General features: G+C 35.6%; 1 protein-coding gene across 6 annotated transcripts in view; it reads right to left on the reverse strand.

Annotated features, from left to right (window-relative positions):
- LOC131483417 (coiled-coil domain-containing protein 7-like) overlaps positions 1 to 26,084 on the reverse strand; it is a 117,286-nt gene that overhangs the window by 23,995 nt on the left and 67,207 nt on the right. For 5 of the 6 annotated variants that reach the window (XR_009247656.1, XM_058681531.1, XM_058681528.1 and 2 more), the window contains 2 exons: positions 24,222 to 24,326; positions 13,523 to 13,606 (listed from right to left, as the gene is read on the reverse strand). Coding sequence is in view for 5 of the 6 variants with exons in the window: in XM_058681531.1 (XP_058537514.1) it covers positions 13,523 to 13,606; positions 24,222 to 24,326 (189 nt within the window). In the remaining variant the exon portion in view is untranslated. The remainder of the gene's footprint in view (positions 1 to 13,522; positions 13,607 to 24,221; positions 24,327 to 26,084) is intronic. The other variant, XM_058681530.1, reaches the window with a different exon arrangement.

Genomic DNA, 26,084 nt, shown 5'->3' on the forward strand with positions numbered 1-26,084 from the left:
CTCATTGCCATATAGTACTCCATTGTGTATATAAACCACAATTTCTTTATCCATTCATCAGTTGATGGACATTTAGGCTCTTTCCACAATTTGGTTGTTGTTGAGAGTGCTGCTATAAACATTGGGGTACAAGTGCATCAGTACTCCTGTATCCCTTGGGTAAATTCCTAGCAGTGCTATTGCTGGGTCATAGGGTAGGTCTCTTTTTTAATTTTCTGAGGAACCTCCACACTGTTTTCCAGAATGGCTGCACCAGTTTGCATTCCCACCAACAGTGCAAGAGGGTTCCCGTTTCTCCACATCCTCGGCAGCATCTATAGTCTCCTGATTTGTTCATTTTGGCCACTCTGACTGGCATGAGGTGATATCTGAGTGTGGTTTTGATTTGTATTTCCCTGATGAGGAGCGACGTTGAGCATCTTTTCATGTGCCTGTTGGCCATCTGGATGTCTTCTTTAGAGAAGTGTCTATTCATGTTTTCTGCCTAAGTTCTCAGCTATTATTTCTTCAAGTGCACTTCAGCACCTTTCTCTCTCTCTTCCTCCTCTGGAATACCAATTATGCTTAGATTATTTCTCTTTAGTGCATCACTTAGTTCTCTAATTTTCCCTTCATACTCCTGGATTTTTTTTATCTCTCATTTTCTCAGCTTCCTCTTTTTCCATAACTTTATCTTCTAGTGCACCTATTCTCTCCTCTGCCTCTTCAATCCAAGCCGTGGTCGTTTCCATTGTATTTTGCAGCTCGTTTATAGAATTTTTTAGCTCCTCCTGACTATTCCTTAGTCCCTTGATCTCTGTAGCAATGGATTCATTGCTGTCCTCTATGCTGTTTTCAAGCCCAGCGATTAATTTTATGACTATTATTCTAAATTCCCTTTCTGTTATATTATTTAAATCCTTTTTGATCAATTTGTTAGCTACTGTTATTTCCTTGAGATTCTTTTGAGGGGAATTCTTCCGTTTGGTCATTTTGGATAGTCCCTGGAGTGGTGCGGACCTGCAGGGCACTTCCCCTGTACTGTCTTGAATAACTTGCGTTGGTGGGTGGGGCCGCAGTCAGACCTGATGTCTGCCCCCAGCCCACCACTGGGGCCACAGTCAGACTGGTGTGTACCTTCTCTTCCCCTCTCCTAGGGACAGGATTCACTGTGTGGTGGCGTGGCCTGTCTGGGCTACTTGCACACTGCCAAGCTTGTGGTGCTGGGGATCTGGCGTATTAGCTGGGGTGGATGGGCAATGTGCACGGGGGCGGGAGGGGCAGGCTCAGCTCGCTTCTCCTTCAGTGATCTTCAGGAGGGGCCCTGTGGCAGCGGGAGGGAGTCACACCCGTCGCCGGAGGGATGGATCTGCAGAAGCACAGTGTTTGGTGTTTGCAGGGTGCAAGCAAGTTCTCTGGCAGGAACTGGTTCCCTTTGGGATTTTGGCTGGGGGATGGGCAAGGGAGATGGCGCTGGGAGCACCTTTGTTCCCCACCAAACTGAGCTCTGTTCTCTGGGGGCTCAGCAGCTCTCCCTCCCATTGTCCTCCAGCCTTCCCGCTCTCCGAGCAGAGCTGTTAACTTATAACCTTATATAACCTTAACTTATAACCTTATATAACTTATAACAGATGTTAAGTCCCGCTGGCTGTCCAAACACACTCCGTCTGGCTGCTCCGCTTTTGCCAGCCAGACTCAGGGTCTCTGGTTGGCTGGTGGGCTGCCCCTCCACCCCAGCTCCCTCCCACCAGTCCGTGTAGCGCGCACCGCCTCTCCGCCCTTCCTACCCTCTTCCGTGGGCCTCTCGTCTGCGCTTGGCTCTGGAGACTCCGTTCTGCTAGTCTTCTGGAGGTTTTCTGGGTTATTTAGGCAGGTGTAGGTGGAATCTAAGTGACCAGCAGGATGCAGTGAGCCCAGGGTCCTCCTACACCGCCATCTTCCCCTGGTTCCCACCAACAATTCAAAAGAGATCCTCTTTCTCCACATCCTTCCCAACATCTGTTGTTACCTGAGTTGTTAATGTTAGCCATTCTGACAGGTGTAAAGTGGTATCTCATTGTGGTTTTGATTTGTATTTCCCTGATGATGAATGATGTTGAGTATTTTTTCATGTGTCGCTTGGCTATCTGGATGTCTTCTTTGGAGAAGTGTCTATTCATGTCTTTTGCCCATTTCTTCACTGGATTATTTGTTTTTTGGGTATTGAGTTTGATAAGTTCTTTATAGATTTTGGATACTAACCCTTTATCTGATATGTCATTTGCAAATATCTTCTCCCATTCTGTTGATTGCCTTTAATTTTGCTGATTGTTTCCTTCTGCTGTGCAGGAGCTTTTTATTTTGATTTTTGCTTTTGTTTCCCTTGCCTCTGGAGACATGTTGAGTAAGAAGTTGCTGCGGCCAAGATCAAAGAGGTTTTTGCCTGCTTTCTCCTTGAGGATTTTGATGGCTTCCCGTCTTACATTTAGGTCTTTCATCCATTATGAGTTTATTTTTGTGTATGGTGTGAGAAAGTGGTCCAGGTTCATTCTTCTGCATGTTGCTGTCCTGTTTTCCCAGCACCACTTGCTGAAGAGACTGTCTTTATTCCATTGCATATTCTTTCCCATTTTGTCAAAGATTAGTTGGCCATACGTTTGTGAGTCTATTTCTGCGTTCTCTTTTCTGTTCCATTGAGTGTCTGTTCTTGTGCCAGTACCATACTGTCTTGATGATTACAGCTTTGTAGTATAGCTTGAAGTCTGGGATTGTGATGCCTCCTGGTTTGGTTTTCTTTTTCAAGATCGCTTTGGTTGAGTACACAGTTTTAATTGTTACTTTCATGATTTATATTTTCTGTTTTGTAAAAACTGGGCATTTTAGATGACATATTATAGCAAATCTGGATACTGAGTTCCCCTCCCCCTTTGAAGCTTGTTGTTTGCCTGATTATTTATTTAGAAATGAAAACTGGACAATTTTTTTTTTTTTTTTACTGAAATATCCTTCCCTTCAGTGTGAAGTTTCTAATGTTGCTTTTCGGCCATGCATACCGCGACCTTTGGATGATAGTTTTTTTAAAGGGGTCTCTTTGAGTATTTCTTTTTTTATTTTTTTCTTGATTATTTCTTTCTCTTGTTTCTCTGTTAAGGTATCACACAGGGATCAATAAGAAATGTGTGAAACACTGTTCAACCAGGAAAAAAGGCAGTTGTATAAACTGTGAACTATATAACAAAACTAAAGGTTTCTACCTCACCTGAGAAATTTGCTTGATAGTTCAATCATATAGAGGGAATTAGTAACCAATGAAATAACTATCTGCTAAATTCCTCTTCTTATTCATTTCATATGCTAGAATTTCTGCTTTTGTAAATAAAAAGAAACTATCCCATGTAACCAGAAAAAAAGAAAGTGAATAGAACAGCACTTAAAATGTTTCCATCAAGCATATTCCAAGCTCGACTTAGCATTATATTTTATGGATCATATTTTAATGGATGAGTTCTAAAATCTATAATATGTGGCTAATTGTCCATTTATAGTAACTGCTAGAATTTCACTAATTATAGGAGAGACTTTACAAAGACGTTTTATCACATAATAATAGCACATAGATTCAACAATCTTTAAAGATCCAAATTTAAACTCCAGAGGAAATAATAAACCTTAAATAGACTTGAAATATTTTTGTTCTTACCAGAATGACTCTTTGACTCTGTCTTGACTTCTCTCTTTATTATACCTCTTCCAATAGCACCTAGGAGGCCTTCTCTATCAGTGTCTATAGAAATAAACAATTCTAAAACACTTTGTAAGGTAAATGTTAACATGTGTGCTTGTGTGTCTAGTATTCCTCTAATTAGCATTTATTATAGGAGGAGAATTATAGTGAAATGTCTGGATGGCAAAAACATAATACCTTAGAATCCAGATAGCTATTAGTGGTCACGTAAGCCCCATCATACTGAAGCATAGAGATGTTTAGTGATTTGACAAAGATGGCATATCTGGATAATGACAAAATTGATGCTCAAACTGGGGCTTCATCTAGAGCTTTTCCCAGAAAATATAAAGTATTTCACAAGTTTAAATCACCCCAGAGCATTTAAGTTAATAATATAACCTTCATGTACATATTAAAAACACATTCATCTAGTGAGGCAGGGCATTACTTTTTTTCCCCAGGTCAGCTTATAAACTATGGTCACTGGAGTCACAGACATTATTGTGAGGCCGAAGTTCTTGACTTGTCTAGGAATATTTTAATGCTCCCCATTTTTATTAGGTTATGTCACTTTAAATCAAGTAGGCATTAGTGATGGAAAAGAATAACAAATAACATATGGAAGGAGATAAAATGCTGTCTCAAATCTTCTTAGCATGTAGACCCTCCACGGGGAGAGGAGGAAATGGGTAATTTGCAATCATGTGAACATTGACATTGCATCCCTTTCCATTTGAGTCTTCACATGATTTTTAGGTTTTTGTCCTGGATGTGGAAATACTATGTAGGTCTAATGACAGAAAAAATAAAAAGAAACTTATTTAAAATAATTTCACACTGCACAAGAAATAACTAGAATTGGTGACTCTCGGTTACCAATGGGCAAAATTTTAATTGGTTCTAATACAGCATATAACTAAAGTTGAAAACATTTTCACGATCCAGATATAGATTGGAAGTCTTGCTTTGGAGAAATGACTGAGCCTATGAATTTTAAAGTTTTCAATATCACCATGACAACAAAATATATACTGCCATTGTAACCTAAACAGAGGTAGATACCACCAGGTGGGGCATCATAACTAAAACCAAAGACAAATAGGATTGGTCAGAACAGGTTTTAAATAATTAAGTAATGACATTTGTGAAAGTAATATGAGCTATAGATTCACATAACTGGAGAACATTAGCGGACCTATTTTAGCCTTTTGGTCTTTCTCTAACAGATGTAATTAGAATAACTGATTCACATGAACTGAGAAGGCAAGGGATTCTTATATAAACAGGGAAGCAATGAGAATAGTCCCTGAGTGCAGATTGGATTAAACAGTAGAAGTATAAAAGGTAAGTGGTGGGGAAATTTATAAGAGTTACAATTTTCCTCTTTCACAATATTGTTCCATTTCTTTAAGTCTTTTTAAAAAATCTTATGCTGCTTAGAATTTCTTGAGTTATTTTTTAAATATACATACGGTATAAAATTTGCCCATTTTAAATGTTTAATTAATGTGTTTTTTTTTTAACGTTTTATTTATTTTTGAGACAGAGACAGAGCATGAACGGGGGAAGGGCAGAGAGAGAGGGAGACACAGAATCGGAAGCAGGCTCCAGGCTCTGAGCCATCAGCCCAGAGCCCAACGCGGGGCTCGAACTCACAGACCGCGAGATCGTGACCTGAGCAGAAGTTGGATGCCCAACTGACTGAGCCACCCAGGCGCCCCTAATTAATGGTTATGAATATATTCCTAGAATTGTGTAACTGTCAGTACAGTTGTAGAATCTACTTAAGATTTATATCATTAAATTCCAGTGAGAGTTAGAAATTTTCCACCATATTTTTGATACAGATTCTGTATATAACTCTAAATTCCTATTCTCTTTCTACATATAAATATAAATATAAAAATACAAATATAAATATATATAAATTCATTTATTATAAAAATGTTTCATTGTTTATAAAACTGTGCCCTATAGAGAAACTGAAAGAATAAGAGCAAGTATGTATGGATAGTATTTGCTATAGTAACCATTTTTTGTCTCAGTTTTATTTTTATTTTATTTTTTAATATAATTTATTGTCAAATTGGCCAACATACAGTATGTAAAGTGTGCTCTTGATTTTTTGGGTAGATTCCCGCAGTTCATCGCTTACATACGACACCCAGTGCTCATCCCAACAAGTGCCCCCCTCAATGACCATCTCCCATTTTCCCTTCCCCCCCATCCCCCTTCAACCCTCAGTTTTTTCTCTGTATTTAAGAATCTCTTATGGTTTGCCTCCCTCTCGCTTTATTTGTAGCTATTTTTTCCCCTTCCCTTCCCCCATGGTCTTCAGTTAATTTTCCAAAGATGACATGAGAGAAAACATATGATATCTTTCTCTGACTGACTCATTTCACTTAGCATAATACCTTCCAGTTCCATCCACATTGCTTCAAATGGCATGATTTCATTCTTTCTCATTGCCAAGTAGTATTCCATTATATATATAAACCACATCTTCTTTATCAATTCATCACTTGATGGACATTTAGTCTCTTTCCATAATTTGGCTATTGTTGAAAGCGCTGCTATAAACATTGGGGTACATGTGCCCCTATGCATCAGCACTCCTGTATCCTTTGGGTAAATTCCTAGTAGTGCTATTGCTGGGTTTTAAGGTAGCTCTATTTTTAATTTTTTGAGGAACTTCTACACTGTTTTCCAGAGAAGCTGCACCGGTTTACACCAGTGCAAGAGGGTTCCTTTTTCTCCAAATCATCACCAGCATCTGTCATTTCCCAAGTTGTTCATTTTAGCCACCCTGACCAGTGTGAGATGGTATCTCAGTGTGTGTTTTGATTTGTATTTCCCTAATGAGAAATGACTTCGAGCATTTTTTTCATGTGTCTGTTGGCCATTTGGTGTCTTCTTTGGAAAAGTGTCTATTCATGTCTTCTGCCCATTTCTTCACTGGATTATTTGTTTTTTGACTGTTGAATTTGGTAAGTTCTTTATAGATTTTAGGACTAACCCTTTATCCAATATGTCATTGCAAATATCTTTTTCCATTCCGTCAATTGCCTTTTAATATTGTTGATTATTTCCTTTTTAGTGCAGAAGCTTTTTATCTTGATGAGGTCCCAATAGTTCATTTTTGCTTTTAATTCCCTTGCCTTTGGAGATGTGTTGAGTAAGAAATTGCTGTGGCTGAGGTCCAAGAGGTTGTTGCCTGCTGTCTTCTCTAGAGTTTTGATGGTTTCCTGTCTCACATTTAGGTCCTTCATCCATTTTGAGTTTATTTTTGTGTATGATGTAAGAAAGTGGTCTAGTTTCATTCTTCTGCATGTTGCTGTCCAGTTCTCCCAGCACCATTTGCTAAAGAGACTGTCTCTTTTCCATTGGATACTCTTTTCCTCCTTTGTCGAAGATTAGTTGGCCATATATTTGTGGGCCCAATTCTACATTCTCTATTCTATTCCACTGGTCTATGTGTCTGTTTTTGTGCCAATACCATACTGTCTTGATGATTACAACTTTGTAGTACAGGTTAAAGTCTGGGATTGTGATGCCTCCCGCTTTGGTTTTCTTTTTCAATATTACTTTGGCTATTCGGGGTCTTTTTTGGTTCCATACAATTTTAGGGTTGTTTGTTCTAGCTTTGAGAAGAATACTGGTGCAATTTTGATTGGGATTGCATTAAATGTGTAGATTGCTTTGGGTAGTATTGACATTTTAACAATATTTATTCTTCCAATCCATGAGCATGGAATTTTTTTCCATTTCTTTTTGCCTTCTTCAGTTTTCTTCATAAGTTTTCTGTAGTTTTCAGCATACAGATAGATCTTTTTTATATATTTAGTTAGGTTTATTCCTAGGTATTTTATGGATCTTGGTGCAATTATAAATGGGATCAGTTTCTTTATTTCTCTTTCTAATGCTTCATTATTGGTGTATAGAAATGCAACTGATTTCTGTACATTGATTTTGTACCCTATGACTTTGCTGAATTCATGTATCAGTTCTAGCAGCCTTTTTATGGAGTCTTTTGGGTTTTCCAAGTAGAGTAGCATGTCGTCTGCGAAAAGTAAAAGTTCAACTTCCTCTTTGCCAATTTTGATGTCTTTTATTTCATCTTGTTGTCTGCTTGCTGATACTAGGACTTCCAACACTATGTTGAACAACAGTGTTAAGAGTGAAAATCCCTGTTGTGTTCCTGATCTCAGGGGGAAAGCCCTCAGTTTTTCCCCATTGAGGATGATATTAGCTGTGGGCTTTTGATATATGGCTTTTATGATATTTAAGTATGTTCTTTCTATCCCAACTTTCTTGAGAGTTTTTATTAAGAAAGATGTTGTTTTTTGTCAAATGCTTTTTCTGCATCTATTGACAGTATCATATGGTTCTTATCCTTTCTTTTACTATTGTGATGTATCACATTGATTGATTTGCACATACTGAACCAGCCCTACAGCCCAGGAATGAATCCCACTTGATCATGGTGAATAATTCTTTTTATATGCTGTAGAATTCGATTTGCTAGTATCTGGTTGAGAATTTTTGCATCTATGTTGATCAGGGATATTGGTCTATAATTCTCCTTTTTTTATGGGGTCTCTGTCTGGTTTGGGAATCAAGGTAATGCTGGCTTCATAGAATGAGTCCGGAAGTTTTCCTTCCATGTCTATTTTTTGGAACAGCTTGAGAAGAATAGGTATTAACTCTGCTTTAAATGTCTGGTTGAATTCCCCTGGGAAGCCATCTGGCCCAGGAATCTTATTTGTTGGGATATTTTTGATAACAGATTCAATTTCCTCACTAGTTATGGGTGTGTTCAAATTTTCTATTTCCTCCTGTTTAAGTTTTGGTGTGTGTAGATGTCGAGGAATTTGTCCATTTCTTCAGGTTGTCCAGTTTGTTTCCATGTAATTTTTCATAGTATTCTCTGATAATTTCTTGTATTTCTGAGGGATGGTTGTGATAAATCCATTTTCATTTGTAACTATATATTTGGGTCCCTTCTCTTTTCTTTTTGAGATGTCGGGCTAGGGGTTTATCAATTTCATTTATTTTTTCAAAAAACCACCCCTTAATTTCATTTATTTGTTCTGCTGTGTTTGGGGATTATATATTGTTTATACCTGGCCTGATCTTTATTATTTCCCTTCTTCTGCTGGCCTTGGGTTTTCTTTGCTGTTCTGCCTCTAGTTCCTTTAGGTGTGCTGTTAAATTCTGTATTTGGATTTTTTCTTGTTTCTTGAGATAGGCTTGTACTACAATGTATTTTCCCCTTACGACTGCCTTTGCTGCATCCCAAAGTGTTTGGACTGTTGTGTTTTTATTTTCATTTGTTTCCATATATGTTTTAATTTATTTTTAATTGCCTGGTTGACCCATTAATTCTTTAGTAAGATGTTCTTTAACCTCCATGAATTTGGAGGTTTTCCAAACTTTTTCCTGTGGTTGATTTCAAGTTCCATAGCATTGTGATTTGAAAGTGTGTACAGTATGATCTCAATTATTTTGTATTTACTGAGGGCTATTTTGTGAACCAGTATGTGATCTATCTTGGAGAATATTCCATGAGCACTCAAGAAGAATGTATATTCTGCTGCCTTTGGATGAAAAGTTCTGAATATCTGTCAAGTCCATCTGGTCCAGTGTATCATTCAGGGCCATTATTTATTGATTTTCTGTCTGGAGGATCTGTCCATTGTTATAAGTGGAGTATTAAAGTTCCCTGCAATTACCACATTCTTACCAATAAGATTGCTTATGTTTGTGATTATTTTATATATTTTGATGTTTCCAAATTCAATGCAGAAACATTTATAGCTGTTAGTTCTTCTTGGTGGATAGAGCCCATAATTATTATATAATGCCCTTCTTCATCCCTTGTTACAGTCTTTAGTTTAAAATCTAGTTTGTCTGATATAAGTATGACTACTCCAGCTTTCTTTTGGCTTTCAGTAGCATGATAAATCGTTCTTCATCACCTCACTTTGAATCTGAAAGCGTCCTCAGGTCTAAAATGGGTCTCTTGTAGGCAGCAAATAGATAGGTCTTATCTTTTTATCCATTCTGATACCCTATGTCTTTTGATTGGAGCATTTAGTCCATTTACATTCAGTGTTATTATTGGAAGATATGGATTTAGAATCATTGTGTTCTGTAGGTTTCATGCTTATAGTGATGTCTCTGTTCCTTTGTGGTCTTTGCAACATTCTACTCACAGAGTCCCCCTTTGGATCTCTTGTAGGACTGGTTTAGTGGTGATGAATTCCTTCAGTTTTTGTTTTTCTAGGAAAAACTTTATCTCTCCTTCTATTCTGAATGACAAGCTTGCCGGATAAAGGATTCTTGGTTGCATATTTTTCCTATTCACCACATTGAAAATTTCCTGACACTCCTTTCTGGCCTGCCAAGTTTCAGTAGATGGGTCTGCTACTACCCTTAAGTGTCTACCTTTGTATGTTAAGTCCTGTTTATCCCCTAGCTGCTTCAAAATTCTCTCTTTATCCTTCTATTCTGCCAGTTTCACAATGATATGCCATGCAGAAGATCAAATCAAGTTACATCTGAAGGGAGTTCCCTGTGCCTCTTGGATTTCAATATCTGTTACCTTCCCCAGATTGGGGAAGTTCTCAGCTATGGTTTGTTCAAGTACACCTTCAACCCCTTTCTTTCTCCCTTCTTCTTCTGGAACTCCTATGATATGGATTTTATTCTGTTTCATTGAATCACTTAGTTCTCTAATTCTCCCCTTGTGGTCTAGAATTTTTTATCTTTTTCTCACCCTCATCTTTTTCCATAATTTTATCTTCTATTTCACTTAATCTCCCATCTGCCTCTACAGTTCTTGCTGTCACTGCTTCTACTTTATTTTGCACCTCATTTACAGAATTTTTTAATTCATCATGACTATTTCTTAGTTCCTTGATCTCTGCAGCAATAGATTCTCTGCTGTCTTCTATTCTCTTTTCAAGCCCAGGGATTAATCTTATGATTATTATTCTAAATTCTTGTTCAGTTATATTGTTTATATCTGCTTTGATCAATTCCTTAGCTTTCATTTCTTTCTGGAATTTCTTTTGAGGAGAATTCCTCTATTTCATCATTTTGGCTAGTTTTCTGTCCCTTATGTGTTTTAAAAGCTTGTTATGTGCCCTACACCTGGGAACACTAGTATATTAAAGAGGGGTCATACACTGTCCAAGGCTTGTCCCTTCAGGAGGTGTTTTTTGGAGTGTGTTACTTGCTCTCTGTTGTTGTGACTCTGGCTGCTTTATTTCCGTACTTGTAGTAATGTTTTGGACACTCCACAAAGTGTGCTTTCAGTTGTTCATTGAAGTAGTCCTGGGATAGCAAACAAACAAACAAGCAAACAGAAAAAACAAAACAAAACAAAACACTGGCTACAGCAAAACAACAGGGTTGGAGTGGCGTTGATGGAAGAGGCCTTATACTATACAAAGAGAGAAATGACAGGGGCAGGGAAAAAGAAAAGAAAATTGACAAGGCAGAGAAACTCTATGGCTTAATCCAGAGATAGAGCAGGGAAAATAAAGAAGGAGATATAGAATAGGTATAAAGAGAACAGATTAAATATGTCTGCTTAAACAAACCAACAACCAGAACAACTAGACAAGGAAAGAAAGAGAGAAAAATACACACACACACACACACACACACAATATGAATTGTCCAAGAATTAAATCAGAAATGCAAAACCCCTGGGTGCCTTGTAACCGGTGGCAGCACTGGTCTGGTAGAGGGGCTGTTTTGTTGGTCACCGTCAATCCCGCTCTCGTAAATACAGTTACCAGGCACAGAAGGGCGTGGTTTGGTATAGGTAGGGACCCCCTCCACTGTAGGTCTGCTGTCAGTTCCCTGAAGCTCCACCTTGTTGGTGACGGGGAGAAAAATGGCAACACCCTGGTCTCTCCTCCACAGACCAGGTGTCCCAAACCACTGTTTTCAGACTGTCCTCACAGTGCCGCAGATGGGAACAAGGCAGTTTGTCCCGCTCCACCAACTCCTACACCTCCCTGGTGCTTGGCTGTGATTTAAACCACAATGCCTTAATGGATCCCACTCCATGCGCCCTGGTTCAGGGGAAAGCTGCTGCATGCTGCCCCACTTGAGGCGGTTTGTCCCACTTCACCAACTCCTACACCTTAATGGCACTTGCCTGGACTTAAACCCTGATGTCTTAAAGGGTCTCCCTCCGAGTGCCCCAGTTTTGGGGAAGTGCTGCTCCACGCCACCTGTATATGGCCTCTGGCTGAAAGGCGCAGGCAGTCTTTGTCCTTTGAATGGTTATATACCTTCTTGCCACATCACTCCAGGGAGGGGATTGCTTTCTTCCACTGCAGACTGTGCCTGTGAACTAGTTACTAAGCCTGGGGCTGGCTCCCCTCCTCCCCAGGTGGGTGAACAGGGCAGCCAGCCCCAGTCCGGAGAAAGCCCTGAAGTTAGAGATTGGATCTTTCTCCTTTCTGCTCCGTGGTTTTGTTCTTGTCCAGATACAGCCCTACACTTTCTCCAATCCTTGCCTACACAGCCCATTTTATCTCCCCCAGTTCGCCATCACACACCTATGGCCCGTCCAGATTGTCCCTGTGGGTCCCTAGAGATGTCTTTGTCACTCTGTAACCCAGACTCTTGGAATTCAAAGTCTTTTGGCCTCAACACTGCTGTGTTTGAGGGAGGAAGGAACTTTGGGTTCCCCTACTTCTCCATGTTGGATCTTAACCATTTTGCTTATAAACATCTAGTTCTCTTTAAGCCATTGTTTCAAATTATATTCTCTGCTCTAATTTCTGAGCTCTTATTGTAGTATTTAAGTACTTTAGTTTTGCTCATTCTTTCTTCTTTTTTTTTAACCTTTTTTAATGTTTCTTTATTTTTGAGAGACAGAGCATGAGCAGGGGAGGGGAAGAGAGAGAGAGGGAGACACAGAATCTGAAGCAGACTCCAGGCTCTGAGCTGTCAGCATAGAGCTGGATGCAGGGCTTGAACTCACAAACCATGAGATCACGATCTGAGCCAAAAGTAGGATGCTTAACCATCTGAGCCACTCCACTCATTTTCTTCTGACAGCATAAATTTACTGAACAGTTCTAGTGAATTTTAATATTTCAGTTACTGTATTTCCATGCTTTCTTTTTTAAAATAATATCCTTCCCTTCACAGTTATTCGCAAAAGACAAAGCCTTTGGACATGTGGACACAGTCACCTTTAGATGACAGTGTTTTTTAACAGGGATATATATATATATATATATATATATATATATATATATGAAAAATACAGTCAAATATCTGTATATATTGCATACGTACATGCATATATATGCATGCATGACATATGCAGGCAATGGCAGTATGTTCATCGCTGTTAATGAGTAAAGGCAGTAGTATAATCTCCAAACTATATAACACAGCCAATGTACTCTGTTACAGTTGATATACCATAAATATGCCATCAAATAGAAGGAAATGGTAACTAATGAATTAACTATTCTAAATTCTGTTGCTATTATATTCATGAAGTATAGAAAATTAATAGTATGTGATTGGACACACTTTCACCAACCATATTTTAAGGCCACTATAGCATTTTATTTTATGGTCTAATTTTTAAATGGATGATTTCTAAAATTCCTAGTATCTAGCTAAATTTTTATTTCTAGTAAACACCAGAGTATAATGAATTATGAGAATATTTATGAAGATTTTATCTGTATAGTAATAACATATAGCTACTATTTTCATATAGACCCAGTCTTCATTAAACTCCGAAGAAGTTCATTTAAAACCAGAAATATAGACTTGCAAAACTCTTGTTCTTACCAGGGAGACTCTTTGATTGTATCTTCTTTTCCTTCACCAATATACTTCTTTCAATGGCATCCTTCAAGTGTTCTATATCAGTTTCTATACAAATAAGAACATCAAAACACTTCATAAGGTAACTCTACTAAGGTAGAACTATCTACTTGTTATTAAATAATAAGAATTATAATAAAATATTTGTATTGCTAAATCAGCAAACTTTATTATTGGAAGGTATATTAGCAATCATTAAGTCTCCATATATTGTGTATCTAGATAATGACAAAATTGATGCACAAACTTACATATCATAATCTTTTAACCAGTGCCCTTACCATACAATACTATGTCTTTGGTTAAAATAAAATATACTGGAGAGTGTATGATAATAATATAACTTTAAAGTTTATACTAAAATCATCATCATATTGTAGGGGTATATCTAGTGATGTGGAACATAACATTTTTTTCCTCACAGGTTACATTACAAACCATGGCCTCCATTGTCAGAGAAAATTAGCAGGGAGCAGAAAATCTTTGACTTACCTAAGAATATTTTATGCCCCTTTCATATTATTTAATTGTAAAAAAACAAGTAGGCATCTGTAGTGGAAAAGAATAACAAGATATTTTGTATATTAAAGGGAAAAAAGTGGTTTCCCAGGTCTCGTTAGCATGAAGACATTGTTACTGGGGAGGAGGACATGGTTAAATTTGCAGGAATGCCAGGATTGAGACTTGGTCTCTTTTCATTCGAGTGTTTATGTGATTTGAAATTTTTGCTTGATTTAAAAACTACAACTAGATCCAATTACAGGAAAAATATATGAACATGGCTAAAGGACAGTTTATACTGAAAAAGGAATACTTAAGAATCATCAAGTAAGGTCAGCTACAGGGTCTAAAGTTTTGTGAAGTTGTTTCTAACAGCATGCACCTAGATTTGGAAATCTGTCATGAGCTAGTCATCCAGATGGAAGTGTTTCTTTGGAAAAATGGCTGAGTCAATAAATAGTTAATGTTGCACTGTGACTTTGGCAATCCAAATATAGCAACACTGCAATCTGTATAAAGGTGGTGACCTGCTACAGCATTACAAAAATGAAATGTGTCGGATTTGGTAGAACTAGTTTTCAATAATTAAGTAACAACCAGTTGAGAATATAATAAGATCTATGGCAAAAATAAATAAATAAAACATGGGCAAATATTAACAGATGTATTTTAACTTCTCTGGATCTTTCTCCAACTGGTATATATAAGAAAGATTTCCTCATTTGAATTGAGGAAACAAAGGATCCTAAAATAAACAAAAGACAATGTGAATAGTATTTGAGAAAAGATCAGGTTAACTATTAGGAATTAAAAGTTATGTGCTGGAGAAATAACCTAGAGTCACATTTTTTTCACTTGTATCTTTCCACTTCCCAAATTATTTTTTTTAATCCTATTGTGCTTGGAGTTCACTGAGCTGTTTTTAAAAACGATGTAACAGAGTACAGATCTTTTACCTTTTTGGTTAGGTGTATTCCTAGATATCTTATGGTTTTGGTACAATTGTAAATGGGATCTATTCCTTGGTTTCTGTTTCTGCTGCTTCATTACTGGTGTATGGAAACGCAACACATTTCGGTACATTAATTTTGTATCCTGTGACTTTACTGAATTTATGTATCAGTTCTCTAGCAAGCTTTTGGTGGAATCTTTTGGGTTTTCTACATAGAGTATCATACAATCTGCAAATAGTTCAAGTTAGACTTCTTTGCCAATTTGGAGGACGTTTATTTCTTCTTGTTATCTGATTGTTGAGGTGAGGACTTATAGTACTATATTAAATAATGGTAGTGAGAGTGGACATCCCTGTCTAGTTTCTGACCATAGAAAAAAAGCTCTCAGTCTTTCCCCATTGAGGATGATATTAGCTGTGGGTCTTTTGTATATGGCCTTTATAATGTTGAGGTATGTTCCCTCTATTCCTACTTTTTGAGGTTTTTCATGAAGAATGGATGCTGTACAGGGGCGTCTGGGTGGCTCATTCAGTTAAACATCTGACTTCAGCCCAGGTCATGATATCACAGTTCCTGGGTTCAAGTCTCGTGTTGGGCTCTCTGCTGACAGCTCAAAGCCTGGAGCCCACTTTGGATTCTCTGTCTCTGTGTCTCTCTGCACCTCTCCTACTCTCTCTCTCCCTCTCTCTCTCTCTCTCAAAAAAGCGAATAAACATTAAAAAATGTTTTAAAAAGGAATGGATGCTTACATATGATTCTTTCCCTTTCTTTTATTAAAAGATCTGTAACCTGAAAACTATAAAACACTGATGAAATAAATTGAAGGTAACACAAAGAAATGGAAAAACATTCCATGCTCATAGATTGGAAGAACAAACATTATTAAAATGTCTATACTACCCAAAGCAATCTATACATTTAATGCAATCTCTATCAAAATACCACAAGCATTTTTCACAGAACTAGAACAAACAATCATAAAATTTATATGGAACCACAAAAGACCCCAAATAAGCCAAAGCAACCTTGAAAAAGAAAAGCAAAGCTGGAGGCATCACAATTCCAGGCTTCAAACTATATTACAAAGCTGTAGTGATCAAGGCAGTATGGTATTGGCACAAAAACAGACATATAGATCAATGGAACAGAAAACCCAGAAATGAACCCACAACTATAAGGCTGACAAATCTTCAACTAAGAGGGAATAAATACACAATGGGAATAAGACAGTTTCTTCAACAATGGTATTGGGAAAACTGAACAGTGACATGCAGGAGAATGAAACTGGACCACTTTCTTATACCATACACAAAAATAAATTCAAAATGGATGAAAGTCCTAAATGTGAGATGAGAAACCATCAAAATCCTACAGGAGAACACAGGCAGTAACCTGTTTGACTAGCAACTTCTTACTAGATACATCTCCTGAGACAAGGGAAATAAAAGCTAAAATAAACTATCAGGACTTCATCAAGAGAAAAAGCTTCTGCACAGTGAAGGAAAAAATCAACAAAACTAAAAATCAGCCTATGGAATGGGAATAGATATTTGCAAATGATATATCTGACAAAGGGTTAGTATCCAAAAATACGTAAGGAACCTAGAAAACTCAACACCCAAAAAGCAAATAACCCAGTTGAAAAATGGGCAGAAAACATGAATAGTCATTTTTCCAAAGAAGACATCGAGATGGCTGACACATGAAAAGATGCTCAGCATCACGCATCATCAGAGAATTAGAAATCAAAACTTTAATGAGATATTCTGACATCTGTCAGAATGGTTAAAATTAATAACACAGGAAACAACAAATGTGGGTGACAATGTGGAAAAAGGGGAACCGTCTTACACTGTTGTTGGGAATGCAAACTGGTTCAGTCACTCTGGAAAACAGTATGGAGGTTCCTCAAAGAGTCAAAATAGAACTACCCTATATTTATGTACGTATATGAGTGTGTGTGTATATATATATATATATATATATATATATATATATACATAATTTCATATATATTACATATATATATAAAGTCTTGTGAGTTGTAATATATATACATATATTATATACATATTTCACCTCTTCTTTATCCATCCATAAGTTGATAGACATTAGACTATTTTCATTTATTGTAGGTAATGTTGCTATAAACATCAGAGTACGTGTATCCCTTCAAATTAGTATTTTTGTATCCTTTCAAAAAAATTTTTAATAGTTTTTTCTCTAGAGCAATTTAGGGTTTCAGAGAAGTTACACAGAAAGTACAGAGTTCCCAAATACTTCTTTCCCCTAACACACAATTTCCCGTTATTAACATCCTATTTTAGATAATATATTTGTTGCAGTTGATGAACCAATGTTGATGAGTTACTAATAATATTCATAGTTTATGTTAGTGACTCCTTTTGTTGTACAATTCTACAGATATTGACAAATATATAGTATCATGTGTCCACCACTATATTATTATACAAAATAGCTTCAGCACCCTGAAAATTCCTTGTGCTCCAACTCTTCATTACTCCTCAATCTGAACCCCTGGCTACTTCTGAAATTTTAACTATCTGTATAGTTTTGCCTTTCTCAGAGTGGTATATAGTTGAAATAATATAGCTTTTCCAAGCTGGCTTCTGTCATTTAGTAATGTGTGCTTAAGTTCCTGCCATGTCTTTCTGTAGCTTGATAGCCCAATTCTTTTTATTGTTGAATAATATACCATTATATAAATGTACCACAGGTTGTTAATCCATTAACCTATTGGAAAACATCTTTGTTGCTTCCAAAATGGGGCAATTATAGGTAAACCTGCTATAAATATTCATGTGCAGGTTATTGCCTGGATATAAGGTTTCATTTGGGTAAACACTTGGAAGCATAATTACTGGATTGTATGGTAAGATAATGTTGACCTTTATAAAAATCTCAAACTGTCTTCCAAAGTGGGTATAGAATTTTGCATCTTCAAAAACAATAAATGAGAGTTCATGCATTCCATATACTTTACTACATTTTGTGTTGTCAGTTTTTGGTTTAGCCATTCTCATAGGTGTATCTCATTAGGTATTTCATTGTTTTTATTTGCAATTTCCTAATGACATTTGATGATTTCATTATGCTTACCTGTCATCTTCTATCTTCTTTGAAGAGATGGATGTTCAGATATTTTAAGAGTTTTAAAATAGCATTGTTTTTTTAATGTTTGATTATTTTTATATATTTCAAACACAAATACTTTATATGAGATACGTGTTTGGCAAATATTTTCTATCAATATAGAGTATGTCTTTTAATTCTCTTAAAAATGTCATTCACAAAATGTAAGTATTAATTTTAAAGAAGTCCAAACTCATCACAATTTTTCTGCTTCTCTTTTTCTAGTTTCCTAAGAGGTGGAGAGATTATTGATTTTTTACTTTCTTATTTTCTAATATATTAACTCAACGCTATAAATTTCCGTCTAAGCACTCCTTTCACTGTTTTATCACACACATTTTGATAAGCAATATTGTAATTTTCACTTAGTTCAAATTTTTTAAATTTATTTTGACACTTCTTCTTTGAACATGCACTTTAGAGGTATATTGTTTCATCTTCAAATATTTTGAGATTTTCCATCTACATGTGTCACTGATTTCTCATTTAATTTCATTATGGGCTGAGAGCATGATTTGTGTGATTTCTATTTTAGACAAATTTTTAACACACTATTTCTATCTTAAAATGTGGTCCATCTTTGTGAATATAGCTTGTGAGTTTGAAAGCAATGCGTATTCTGCTATTGTGGATGGGGTATTCAGATAGATATCGATTAGATGCAGTTGATTGATGGTGTTGTTGAGTTCACCTATGTTATTATTGATTTTTTTGCCTGCTGGTTATAGTCATTTCTGATAGAAGGGTGAAGTCTGCAAGTATAATAACGGATGTGTTTATTTCTCCTTATAGTTTTATCTATAGTCCAGTTTTTGCCTATGTATTTTGGCACATATGAGTTAAGGCATACACACATTAAGGAATATTATATATTCTTGGAGAATTTGTTCTTTTATTATTACTTAACACTTCTATTTATCCCTGGTAATTTTTCTTTCCTTGAACTCTTTTTCTTTTTTTAAGTCTGCTTTTTCTGATCCTAATACAGCTATTCATGCATATTTTTCTCCATGCCTTTATGACATATCCATTTTTTCTACCTTAATTGAAGTGTAATTAACAAATAAAATTATAATATATTTAAAGTGCACAGCACAACGATTTGATATTTGTACACATTGTAAAATGGTTGTCACAATCAAGTTAACACATCCATGACTTCACATAGTGAATTTCCCTTCCTTCCTCCCCTCCCCTCCTCCCTTTCTTTCTTTCTTTCTTTCTTTCTTTCTTTTCTTCTCCCTCTGTCCCTCCTTCCCTCCCTTCCTTTTTAGTGAGAGTGTTTATCAAATATCACATAAGCAATAGAGTATTATTAGATATAATCCTCAGAATTTACTTACCTAATAACTAAAAGTTTGAACCCTTTGACCAATCACTCTCCAGGTTTATCCTCATGTTTTAAAGAGGCAGTATTTCCTTCATTTTTATGGCAAAATTGTATATATATATATATATATATATATATATGCATATATATGTTAGATATAGATATATATGTATATACATACATGTTTGTGTACACATACACATAGATATCTACATATATATTCATTATTCGTTATCTATTATCCATCAGTCATCAATGGATGGTGAGCAGTTAGGTTATTTCCATCTTGGCTAATGTAAATAATGCCACTATAAATATGGGTGTACAAATGTTCCTTTGAGATAATGATTTCCTTTTCTTCAGATATAAATCCAGGTGTGTGACTGCTAAGCCATATGGTAGTTCTATTTTTAATTTTTTTAAAACCTCCATATATTTATTAAATAATAATAAAATATTAAAGAAAAAAGAAAAATAAAATAAAAATAATAAATAAAATAAATAATAAAAATAAAAATAAAAAATTTATTATTATTTAATAAATAAACATTAAAAGAAAAAGAAACTAATATTTTCCATAATAGCTGCACAAATTTATATTATAATCAACAGTGTACAAGAGTTATATTTTCTTCACATTCTCACCAATACTTGTTATCCCATGTCTTCTGATCATAGCCATTCCAAAAAGTGTGAGCTGATACTTCATTGTGGTTTTGATTTGCATTTCCCTGATGATTAATGATGTTGAGCATATTTTCATGTGTCTCTTGGGCATCTATATGTCTTCTTTGGAAAAATATCTGTTCAGATAATTAAGTTATTGTGATTGTGAATGAATTATTGGTGATTTTTCCATTGAGTTGTAGAAGTTCATTATATATTTTGGATATTAACCTCTTATCAGATATGTAGTTTACAAATATTTTCTCCTGTTCTGTAGATTGCCTCTTCATTTTGTGATTGTTTCTTTTGCTATACAAAAGTGTTTTAGTTTGATGTAGTCCTACTTTTTTCTTTTGTGCTTGTGCTTTTGATGTCAAATCCAAAATTATTGCTTAGAGCAACATCAAGATATCCTCCTGTGTTTTCTTCTATGAGTATTATTGTTTTAGGATTTAAGTCTTTAATCTATTTGAATTGATTTTGTGTATTATGGAAATAGGTGATCATTCTTTTGCATAAAGTTACCCAGTTTTCCCAACAGCATTCAATAAACTATGCTTTTCCCATTGTATATTATTGGTATCTGTCAAAAAATCAGTTGACCATATGTAAGTGGGTTTATTTCTGTGCTCTGTATTCTGTTCCATGGAATTATTTACCTATTTTTATGTCAACAACATATTGTCCTGATTACTGTATCTTTGTAATATAGTTTGAAATCAGACTATGTGATGTCTCTAGCCTTGCCCGTCATGCTCAAGATTTCTTTAGCTATTTGCAGTCTTTTGTGGTCTATGAAAATTTTAGTGTAGTTTTTAAACATTTTTGTAAAAAATGCCATTGGTATTTCTTTTATTTTCAAATATTTGTTTCAGGAGTAGAATTTAGTGATTCACCACTTACATATAACCTCCAGTGCTCATCATAACAGGTACATTCCTCAACACCCATCACCCATTTAGCCCAGCCCTCCTACCTCCCTCAATCAACCCTCAGTTTGTCTCTATTAACAGTCTCTTATGGTTTGTTTCTCTCTCTTTTCCGTCTCCTTCCCATTTGTTCATCTGTTTGTTTCCTAAATTCAACATATGAATGAAATAATTTGGTATCTGTCTTTCTCTGACTTATTTTACTTAGCATAATACATTCTAGTTTCATCCACACAAAGTACACACACATACATACACACAACACATTCTTTATCCATTTATCATTCTTTATCCAGTCAACAGACATTTGAGCTCTTTCCATAGTTTGGCTATTGTTGATAATGCTGCTATAAACATTGGGGTACGTGTTTCCCTTCAAATCAGTACTTTTGTATCCTTTGGGTAAATACCAAGTAATACAATTCCTAGGTCATAGAGTAGATCTATTTTTTACCTTTCAAGGAACCCAGGTACTGTTTTCCAAAGTGGCTGCTCTAGTTTCTATTGCCACCAACAGTGTAAGAGGGTTCCCCTTTCTCCACATCTTTGCCAATATCTGTTGTTTCCTGTATTGTTAATTTCAGCCATTCTGGCAGGTGTGAGGTGGTATCTCATCATGATTTTGATTTGTATATCTCTGATGATGATTGATGTTGAGCATCTTTTCTTGTGTCTGTTAGCCATCTGGATGTCGTCTTTGGAAAAATGCCTATTCATGCCTTTTGCCCATTTCTTCACTGGATTATTTGTTTTTTGGGTGTTGAGTTTAATAAGTTCTTTATATATTTTGGATACTAACCCTTTATCTGATATCATTTGCAAATATCTTCTCCCATTCTGTCAGTTGCCTTTTAGCTTTGGTGATTGTTTCCTTCACTGTGCAGAAGCTTTTTATCTTGATAAGGTCCCAATAGTTCATTTTTGCTTTTGTTTCCCTTGCCTCAGGAGACACATCTAGAAAAAAAAAGTTGCTACAACAGCTGTCACAGATATTATTGCCTGTGGTCTCTTTTGGGATTTTTATTTTATGCAAAAATTCTAATTCAAAGGGGCACATGCACCCAAATATTTATTGCAGGTCTATTGACAACAGCCACAGTATGGAAAGAGCCCAAATGTCCATTGATGGATAAATGGATAAAGAAGATGTAGTATATATACAATGTAATATTACTTAGCAATCAAAAAGAATAAAATCTTGCCATTTGCAACTACATGGATGGAACTAAAAGGTACTATGCTAATGAAATTAGTCAGTCAGAGAAAGACAAATATCATATGACTTAACTCATATGAGGAATTTAAGGTACAAAACAGATAAACATAAGGGAAGGGAAGCAAAAATAATATAAAAACGAGGAGGGGGACAAAACATAAGAGACTCTTAACTATAGGGAACAGAAGATTGCTGGAGGGATTGTGGGAGGGGGAGATGGGCTAAATGGGAAAGGGACATTAAGGAATCTGCTGGAAGCTGAGCTATCCCCACTTGAGTGGCAAAGCCCGGGCTGTGGACGGATTGGTGACTGCAAGGTGGCCCACCGACAGTGAAGCTTCTTGTACTCCTGCTTTTAGGTAGTTTGGCCTTAAAACTACCCGGGGTATTGTCTGTTGGAGAATTGTCCTTGACAGGCCCTCTGGGAAAAGAACCAGTCGGAAAGAAAATAAGGTTCCACAAGAAATTGTGTGGCCTTACGTTTAGCCCTTACCATCCCCTATGGATGGACGCCTCATACCTTTGCCAGCAAAAAAAGGACGCCTTATCTTGCCTGTATAAGAGAGACATATGGATTTGAAAACCCCACTCCGGTAACTAAGGAGTGTATCTATGGACACAGGTCACTCTAACCCCTGGGCCCACTTGGCCCCCAGGAGGCATTCCAGATGATGATTGAACCTAGTCGGTTAAAGTACAGAATGGTTTATTGGTTGCTAGGTGCACTGTCTCTCTGAGAATGTATAAGGCGTGGGTTTCTAAGGCCCTCTTGGCCCCCTTTCTGACACCTCGGACCCAGGCGAACACTTTTGTTCTTCAAAACCACAAATGGTTCAGGGAAACAACTAAGAGGTCATGTCCTTGTAACTGTTCCACTTGAGGTGTTGAGAGATAAATGATCTTTCGTGAAAACAGCAAAGCAAATACTTTATAAATTATAGATAAGCATAATACATAATAAAAACAATAAAAGAAATTAATCAATAAGCAAAGGGCAGGAGGTAACGTTATGACAAAACAATCATGGTGTTCCTTTTTGGGTGATTATACAAAGGAACAATTTTAGAATTGGGTAATGTTAGAAAAACATAGATGACGTATGTTACAAGAAAATCACTAGTATATATAATGCCACGTTTACTGCAATAAATCGGCCAGTTCAACACGCTGCTGTTGTTTATGTCCATTTTTATTTAAGTTTTTTATTTTAGTTTTTTATTTTACTTTTTTATTTTTATTTTTGTTTTAGTTTTGTTTTATTTTCACTTTTTCGCCGACGTTGTTCATCCTTCGGGAACCCCTGGACCTGCTGGAGCTGGACTCCAGTAGGAATCTACTCCTGAAATCATTGCACTATATGCTAACTAACTTGGATGTAAATTAAAAATAAATAAAGTAAATAATAATAAAAAATACAGAAGGACTATAAATAAATGAAAAGACTCAACTTCAAAAAAAAAAAGTCCAAACTTTGTGATAAGTAGATCAAAAAGCAGCTATATTGCCTATCTTGTGAAAGTACCATTTTTCTTATTCTATCTTGTTATTACAAATGATATAAGAAATCAAAATTATGTTCTCTAAGAAACTGATCATATAACATCAAGTTTGTTATAAAAATTCACAATCTAAGGAGAATCCTATATATTTTTGTTTTATAAACAGGAAAGGAAAACTATTAAACATTACCTAATGAAAGCTTGTTTGGTGGATTAATGAGCACATAATTAACTCACTTAAAGCTGAATATTAATTGATATATAGATTGATTGATTAGAATAAAATTATTTTTAAATTGAGAAAGGCTGCCCTACATTTGAATTTCTTATCTTCTTTTAACAACAGAACTAGAGCTGAAATACTTTAAGTCTTAGACTGTGTTTTACTTGCCCAAACATCATAAATTTCTACTTACCTATTACTTTGTTTAAATCTAATTGAAGTATTAGATCACTAATTGATGGATTAATTGCTGGAATATCTGCCATATCTGGAAGTTCTGAGGCTACTTCATTTTTGACTGGAATAATAACAGATTGCCAAATTAGTTGATTTAAAACTAAAATTTTATTTACAGTAAAATTATAGCACATAAAATCAATTAGAAATATTTTACCATATAGTTATTCAGCCTTATTTTTTAAGTTCGTTCATTTGTTTGTTTGTTTATTTATTTTTAGCATGAGCAGGGGAGGGGCAAAGAGAGAGAGAGAGAGAGAGAGAGAGAGAGAGAGAGAGAGAGAGAATCCCAAGCAGGCTCTGTGCTGTCAGTGCAGTGCCTGATTTGGGGCTCTATCTCATGAGCCTGAGATTATTACCTGAGCTGAAATTAAGAGCTGGACCCTTAACTGAGCCATCTGAGGTGTCTCTAGCCTTATTTTTTTGTTTTGTTTTTATTTAAATTCCAGTTAGTTAATATTAGTTTCAGGTGTACAATTCAGTGATTTAACACTTACATACAACACTCTGTGCTCATCACAAGTACACCCCTTAACCTTATTTACTTCACAATTTAACATACATTATCCAATTGAATACAAACATGTCTAATAATTTTTAAAACTTTATCAGTTACCATATGTCAGATAATATACTAAGCATTTTTCAAATATCATCTCTTTTAATCCTCACAATAATTCTAGGAAGTAGGTATTTCATTCCCATCTAATAGATAAGGGAAGTAGAGCTGAGAAAGATTACGAATATTTTGGAAGTTCATATTCTCAAGTGCAAAATCGTGAAATGAATTTTGTTCTTTTAGAATCCAAAACCTAGTCTCTAGATAGTAGACTCAAAGGTCTACCAGGACTAAGCATGCAATGTGAGTGAAATGACCTGGTGATGTTTGGAGTGGCATGAATAACAAAAGTGAAGTGGAGAGTATACATTTATTAAAAATAAAAAGCTATTACTCCAATTGACTATTACAAATACAGGTCTGGTGTTCCTGGGTCATCAACATTCTCAAGGGAATCCAGAAATGTAGATATTTGCAAGGGATTCCAAGATTGTAAAATATTTTCAAGTAATAAAAAAGTTTTATGCATGTTTGTAGGACAAAGGAAATCATCAGCTATTGTCACAAAAGAATTACCTAATTTTAGAAAAGAATTAATTCTAACATATGGGTAGGATTTAAGAGCCAATAACTAGGTTATATTTCTTTGTTAAACATCATTATTTACCTACCAGTATATCTATCATCTAGTAACAGGAAAATAAGATTTAAAATCTTGAGGAAATAAGCACTTTCAAAAACAATACCAATGAGCAAAATATACCAGAAAAAGTGGAAAGAACAATTAAAAATTAAAATTCACAATTGAGCTAACCTTTTCAAAAGTTACAGGCCCACATATTTTAATGTGTGGGATTCTTTATATTACATCCTATGCCATAGCACATAAAAAGAGAATTTATTTTTACAAAGTCAAAATAGTCACTGCAAGGGTATTAACATTGACAGACATAATTGGCATAGGGATATAAAAACACTACACAGAAAAATATATATATAATATAAATTAATTTATAGTAATTTCATAGTAGGTCTTCAAATACTTGTATGTGTGATACACTTATAGTATATCTCAATTCAGACTACCTGCATTTAAAGTGCTCAATATTCATATGTGGCTAGTGGCGGCCACATTAACAGTACTGATTTAGAATAAAAATGCAAAAATCTTAAATTAATAAGCAAGGAAATAGAATTGAGAATTATTAAAAAAAACAGCATGGCATCATCTAGTAGGGTTTATTCCCAAAATACAAGCTA

Source organism: Neofelis nebulosa, chromosome 8, assembly GCF_028018385.1.
Source record: "Neofelis nebulosa isolate mNeoNeb1 chromosome 8, mNeoNeb1.pri, whole genome shotgun sequence".
Taxonomy (NCBI): domain Eukaryota; kingdom Metazoa; phylum Chordata; class Mammalia; order Carnivora; family Felidae; genus Neofelis; species Neofelis nebulosa.